The sequence below is a fragment of the Metopolophium dirhodum genome, chromosome 8 (assembly GCF_019925205.1).
Source record: "Metopolophium dirhodum isolate CAU chromosome 8, ASM1992520v1, whole genome shotgun sequence".
Lineage (NCBI taxonomy): Eukaryota > Metazoa > Arthropoda > Insecta > Hemiptera > Aphididae > Metopolophium > Metopolophium dirhodum.
In genome coordinates this window covers 8087582-8094925 of record NC_083567.1, presented here as the reverse complement: position 1 = coordinate 8094925, position 7344 = coordinate 8087582, and the positions used below count along the sequence as shown (strand labels likewise).

Below are 7344 nucleotides of genomic sequence, written 5' to 3'. Positions count from 1 at the left end.
GGGGGGGGGGGGATATACGTTTTTGATATAGTACTTTGATCAAAATGTTAGCAGTAAAAAAAAGTTTTAGGGGGGATTTATCCCCCTATTCTTCCCTCTCCCCACCCCTAATTACGCCCCCGATCTAACATCTATTTTAATTTCTTAATCACGATTATAAAAAACTTCTTTCTTTATAATCGTGCTCTTAACACTGTCTATCTTAAATCGTGCAATAGAGTAATAATGTAATATTATAGAGTATTAGGTTGTTACGGTATCGTGGCAAGGAGCGCTATCTCGTAACTCAGAGTAATAAATTTTTGAGATTTTTTTCATGCACATTCGCGTCCGGCTAATCAAATTTTCGACGTTCGCGTTCGACCGTTTGAGGTTTGACGACCTATTGATAAAAACAAAAAAAAAAAACCATAATATTATTCGACAATATTCGTCATTTGTTCATCACTTTGTCTCGAAAAACAAACATTTGTTTTATTCAATTGAACATTTTTTATTTGCAAGTAGTGCGTACAGGTGCAGCCTTGGAGATGGATCACAGATAATGACAATATTGTATACGAAATATTTTTTGACGATTCTGATCATACTACCTTTATAAACACCGAAGGTAAGACGATCGAGAGATGAGAATGATCGATGTTAATAATATTGACTTTGTTTTATTCTCGCAACAAGACTATAATTTTCGTTTTCCAGGTACAAATTGTCTTCAAAAATGGTGGCCAGAGGGGGAAAAACGAGATTAATTGGTTTCATTTGCATGGTTTTTGTTTTTTCTGCCGTGCTGTATGTGTTTCATGAAACGCAAGTGGAATTAGATGGCGTCCGTAATTCGGCATCCTCGTGCACACATCAGCTAGAGTCGTTATCGTCTCAATTACAAGGTACCGTATCAGCAGTCGTGTTGACTGCAGAGAGCCAATTTGTTAATCAGTTATGTATACAATAATTTCACAGTTATCGTTGAACATAAGCTGAAATTGGAGAGGTCATTAGAAGAAGAAAAACATGAACATCTAAAAACCAAGGAGGACCTTAATGCAGTAATTCAAGATGAGAAACAGTTGCGTGATAAACAAAATGTTGACTCTATGAATCGATATAGCGAGATAGAACGAAATCATGAAATATTACAGGTAGAATATATTTTTGTAACATGTTTAGAAATTACGAACAACACTGTCAGTTGAGTTCAGGTTTCATTATAAGTTTTAAATTAATAGCTTGTGTTATTAACTTATTGTGTTATGTTTTAATAATTATTTTGATTAGAAGAATGTACTTATTAGGTACTTGTAATAGGTACTTATTAGGTACTCGAAAAAAAAAAAAAAACAATATTATAAGTTGTAAAATATCAAACTAGTTTTATTATTATAACAATGATCAGTTACTATTTACCATATTAATATTTCAACTGTATTCTTATAAATAAATACATAGTTGCTAATCGATAGGTACCTACATATTTTTTATGTAAATATTCCATTTTTCCCATTGTTTTTTAATTTTACTTGATTATTTTTAAAAAGTACTGGGAATTTTCTTATTTTGACCCCAACTAGATCCAATTTGATACCTGAAGCTACCCTTAAAGTTGAAGATAGACATGTTTTTTGCTTTACAAATTGTCTCCAGTCATATAAAAATACTTCTCAACTGTGATAAAATAAGATATATGATTTTGAAATTTATTTTTGGAACTAAGAAAAAATTAACTATAGAAATAAGATTGTTAGCCCAATAAAAATTAAGATGTTATATTATTTTAAATATTCTATTTTTTTTAGAGATGTACGCATATTACTTATAATAAATTATATAATAGTGTCTAACTCATAAATCTATTAAACTTTAAACTACTATAATTTCTTGATAAAGTTCAAACAAAAAATTCTGAAAATATTGTGTTTGTGTTAAATCTATGTTGGTCATAAATAAACATACAATTGTCAATTAGTATAATATATTATCTACATTTTAACAGTTATACTAATTGAATGTAATATTTAAAAATATGAATTATCTCTAATAGCATTATGTACACAACATTTTTTTTTATATATGCATACGTATATCTAATTTATAGTACCCTATACTTTGATATCATTTAAAGGAAGAAGAAAAAAATTTAAGAGAAGAATTGGAAAAATTGAAATTAAAATACTTGGATGGTGAAAAGAAAAACAAACAACTTACTCAAGAATTGAATGATGCACAAAACAAAATACAAAATTTTAATGTCAGTAAATATATTAAACTATATAAACTTTGAAAATATAATAAATTATAATTTTTTAATTGTCTTTTTAATTTTAAGAATGAAAAAGTTAAATTAGAAAGTGGAAAAGAAAACTTAGAAAATGACCAAAATAATAACTTACAAAAATCAAGTGAATTATCAGATATAAAATTTATTCAAAAATCAAATGATATTATGAATGTTACAAAAGTATGTTATTGTATCATAATTTATCATTATGTATAATTATTAATCTATTAATGAACTTTATTTTGTCCAGTTAAAAAGTGGTTCAGTAACTCCAGCCATTAATCCACAAGCAATCGACGGAGCTACTGCTAAGAGTTCAACTCCAATGGTATGGGACCATCTAATTATTTTTTTATGGCTAGTATCATTAATTTAACCACTTTTTGTTTTTATTTTAGCTAAGTTTTAAAGTGAATTCTTCAAACAAATCATTACCTATTGGAAATGTAATAAGTATACATAATTTTAAATTGTGTTTTGTTTTTACATTTTTTATTGCTCTAAATAATATATTAAATATTGTTTAAATATTTCATAGGATGAAGCGAATCCAATTAATCAGCCTATTATTATGGACATCAGCTCTGATAAAGTACCCAATAATGCTTTGGTCCCACAAAATGATACTAGTTCAACTCAAGTAAGTCACCAAAAAAATTGCTTTTAGATTTCCAATACTAATGTTAAATTCAAAAAATATACTTATTGAAACTATTGTATTGCTTGTAGATTCAACTTGATTCAATGTATTTTTTTGAAAAAATAAGTAAAGCTATTATACAGAATATAATCTAATTTATCTCCAATTTCCAATATTTAAGTTTCAAATGATATCATTAATTTTTTTAATTACCAATTTAAGAAGTTTTTGTAACATAGTATACCATAATTACCATATATTGGTATAATGATTGTATCTTTAACATTGTTTGTAAATGTTTGGTTATAATTAGTTTAATTAATTGGAGTGTATGTTTGTGTTAGGAATCTCAAGCTGGCGGAAATGAGTCCATGAAAGCTATGCCTGCTCCACCTCAAGAGGAGACTGTTAAGAAAGATTCATTAAATAAGTATAAGTAATTCCAAACAAAACAATTTTTATTTTATTAATTTTATAAATTAAATTAAATTTTAGTAATGAAGAAGACAAAATATCAAAGCAAAAAAATAATTCCTATAAATATGAATATGAACAAGAACGTTTCAAAGAAGATGGTGAGATAGACAGTATGCTATGTTTCATTTATTAAATAATAAAATAAGAATAGGAACAATATGTGATTTTTCAACTTAATTTGATGTATTGGTTTGTATCAGATACATTAAATGCTATTGTATTTAATTTTTAACATTCTGTATAAGATATTGGTAATAGAAAGTGATAAACTGTAACAAGCGCACTATGTATCATTTATATTGAAACCGCCGAGGGAGAATATTGAGTTTAATATGTGTGGCCGCGACAATATGTTATTTTTCCAGTGGCCCGTTACAGATCCATCCCCTGGCATAAAATTTGATAAGCTTTCTATTGCCAATATAAGCGCATATTTTAATCTGTTTTTAAGTGAGTTATAAGAATTTTTTTTCAATGTGATTTTAAGTTTATATTTTTGAATGACAAACGAATGTTACTCGTCAAATCGAAGAAGATCGCATAAATAAGTAATTGATCACGATATATTGTACCCATTCTAAAAAATAACAACTTACTTTTTTTTTATTAAAAATTAATATTTACTTAAGCTATTGAGTATTTCAAGATGTTTGGTAAATTATAATCACAGAATTTTAGTTTATGTGTTTAATTTAAATTATCTACCTATTTAATTAATTATAAAATTATTTTTTTGTAGATGATGAAGACATGAATGATTTCGATACAAGAGAAGATGCAAATCAACATGCAAATAAATAAATGTATTTATAATTTAAGGTACCTTTATCTTAAAGATAAATATTTAAATGATATGATACCTATTAATTGTATTTTTCTTTTTTTAATTTAACATGATAATTTTTTTAAAAGCTAAATAATATGCAGTTTATAATTAATTGTTTATTAAATTTTTTTTTATTGAATCTAACGTGTATTCTAAATGCTAAAATAAGAAATGAATGTATCATTGTGTCATACTTAATGTTATTCAACCAGCTCAAATTATAAAATTAATTTATGGTTGAAACTTAAAATAGTAGTATTAATTTATTGTGAAGTGGTTTGATCTATAATCTTTCAAAATAGTTTTATACTTTCATATATTTTTTCTTATTTGGATGTAAATAAATACTATAAAATAAAATGTCTGTAATAGTATATAGCAAATAAAGTTGAGTCAATGTATCATATTAAATGTTAATCTAAATCTCACAAAATATTTGAAATTGTTTTCAAGTATTAATCATGTTATATACTGCTTTTCAAAAGAGAATATACCGTTTTCGCGTATGTCGAATGATTCGATTGTTGTATTGAGAACCACGTGGTCACGCTAACGATAGGAAATTGGTGGGGGGTGCGTGCCATCAGACATATATTGGTCGCCGACCGGTATGTTCTCTTTTGAAACAGTGTATAGTCCATATTCTAAGTTAAAGTGTTTTATAAACTGTCTAAACATTTTATAGGAGTACAATGGTCTTATACAATTTATAAGTAAGCACTTGAGAATTTTTAATCTTTTATAATATTATATTAGTTATTACTATTATTTATTTATTAACCTTAATAATATAATACCACTTTAAAATGTTATTTATTAATACTATACAAGTACAAAATAGATGGAATGATCTATTACATTTATTCTGTGACAAGAATATTCATGCAGTTAATGAGTTAAAGCCCCCATAATTATTTAAACAAATATTATAAAGAATATTAATAATTATGTTGTATAAGTACTGATGTGTTATCAAATTTTGTAATAGGTTTGGCTGCCAGGTAATAATTGAGTTGATGTTAATTAATTATTTATTTAAAATGGTACGATAATGACGTGTCCTGTAGAACATGCAATGTACCTAAATTATTATTATTATTATGTTATATACAATTTTAAATAATATAACTACTTTTATAGGACAAATCAAACTCAAACCGAAATAAACTTGCAATTTTGAGTCATATTGAGCCGAACTATTCATATTTAATATCAAATCCAATCCAAACTTTTATAAAAGGAAAAAATGTAATAAATAATGGAGATAAAATTATGACAAAAAACGGGGAATTTAGTCACCGGTCTACTGCAAAGTAAGTATAGAGTATTTGAGTGTACCTCACCATTGAGTAGCTCAGAAGTTCACTGCAATGGATGTGTTAAATATTAATTTAATGATAAATATCGTACATGAAAAACAATTCTAAGCAGATATTACTAAGCAGTAAGCATATATTTATTATACATATATATTTAGGTACATATTTCTACTACCTATAATCATTTATTTAACATTAACTTAAACGGTAGGTTGAATCAATCTATGCTGAAATAGCATTTATTATAATAGTACCTAATTATTATAGGGCCCGGAACTTGATGCATTTGCATATTTTTTTTAATGCTTACATTCGAGACTCGTCTTTACAGAAATTTGATTTATGGAATATATAATTTTATGGTACAATTTTTTTTTTTGCATTTTTATAGAATTTTTTGCATTACATGCATTTTTTAGTATGTTTGGTGCATTTTATTCATATTTTATTTTTGTACTTTTTTTCGTGTATATTTGCATTTTTCTTGTTGGAAGTTACACTTGATGTCTTTATTGTAACACATTCAGTTTCCATTAGCTTGTCGATTATCAACGTTCATTATCTTTATCGTTTGTTGTCACAGTCTACAATTATTTAATAAACTGTAAGCAGATTCTATTTTAGAACCTGTCAATCAGAAAAAAATTCCCAAAAGTCGATCAACTTATTTCAAACGGCAAAATAATATTTGTAAAAGCTCCTTCGAGTGTAAAAATGTTTGAAGAGCTAGCACCTATAATAATTATGGTTTATGATACATGAATTGTATAAAACTTAAATTTTTAAAAATGTTAAGTCATTTGTTTTAGAGATGCACCAAAAACCAAAATCGATTTTCTCAAAAACAGATTTTGCGTAAAAGTTCCCGTTTTTCCTTAATTTTTCTTTGGTTTTTCACGGTGTTTTTGAAAACTACTGAGAGATTTTTACTTTTGATCCCCCAATGCACCAACTAGATTCACTTTCCTGTAGAATAAGATAGGTTGAAAATCGAAGCATTATTTCGACCACTTATCGTGCACACAGACACAAATAATAAATAAATTAAAAATTAAATCGTTCCGCTCAGAATCTAAAATTAAATGAGATAAAAATAACAAGGTTAGATTTTGTAAAAAGTTTATCTAATAAGTATAAACCTAATTTTTCACTGGCATTTTGATTAATAACATTATTATTATTATTATTATTACTATGTATTTATTTATTATATTATAGACTATATTGATTATGATTAGATATAATAGTGATTGAACGTTTATTTACTTTTTTATTACATTTGATAAACAATTTTTTGATTGACTTGTGATCATATTTATTATTTTTATTTATTTTTTTTAGTTGTTTAAGAACCCCTGATTCGACGCAATTCGTGTATACCTTTTTTGAAGGACGCAACTCATGTGTCCCTGATTTTACTTGGGGTACAAACAGGTACAAACGAATGGTATATAGATTTTGAATCACAATTTGGAGGTGGAGGTGCTGGGGACATAGACCTCATTAGCTATAAAAATTAAAATTGTTTAACCATAGTACCTACAGAATAATTGAACTTAGATATCTTATAAAGTGCATCGTGCCTACTTTTTCTCAATATTTTATTACCTTATTAAAAACAATTGATGTTGCTTTCTATGCTCAACGTTAAAGCCACGTACGGTACCCACCCAGCGTATTATACATATTTTATACTCGTATTACCTATTTGAATCACATTATTTGAGGCTGTTGAAAGTTGGTCGTTTTTTCGTCAGTTTTTCGTGCATTAACGCTGTGTCCTACGTAAATCCGGAAAGTCCGACGA

General features: G+C 26.7%; 1 protein-coding gene across 4 annotated transcripts; it reads left to right on the top strand.

The window, feature by feature from the left end:
- Positions 1 to 312: 312 nt before the first annotated feature.
- On the top strand, positions 313 to 4468 carry LOC132951007 (Golgi integral membrane protein 4-like). 4 transcript variants are annotated; one of them, XM_061022667.1, is made up of 11 exons: positions 313 to 610; positions 700 to 887; positions 961 to 1139; positions 2120 to 2245; positions 2324 to 2455; positions 2526 to 2603; positions 2674 to 2721; positions 2814 to 2915; positions 3260 to 3351; positions 3411 to 3490; positions 4132 to 4468. In XM_061022667.1, exons 2-11 carry the CDS (start codon positions 719 to 721, stop codon positions 4191 to 4193), a joined length of 1068 nt encoding a protein of 355 aa, XP_060878650.1. In that variant the 5' UTR covers positions 313 to 610; positions 700 to 718; the 3' UTR covers positions 4194 to 4468. The 4 variants fall into 4 exon arrangements, with proteins under 4 accessions (XP_060878650.1, XP_060878648.1, XP_060878651.1 ...); XM_061022665.1 differs by having other exon boundaries at positions 3411 to 3502; XM_061022668.1 differs by having other exon boundaries at positions 316 to 610; positions 3260 to 3345.
- Positions 4469 to 7344: the final 2876 nt, after the last annotated feature.

Coding starts and splice junctions, on each gene's coding strand:
- LOC132951007 (XM_061022665.1), top strand. CDS start 719: ATGGTGGCCAGAGGGGGAAAAACGAGATTAATTGGTTTCATTTGCATG. Junction 2,722..2,813: donor AATCATTACCTATTGGAAAT/GTAATAAGTATA, acceptor AATATTTCATAG/GATGAAGCGAATCCAATTAA. Junction 2,916..3,259: donor ATGATACTAGTTCAACTCAA/GTAAGTCACCAA, acceptor TGTTTGTGTTAG/GAATCTCAAGCTGGCGGAAA.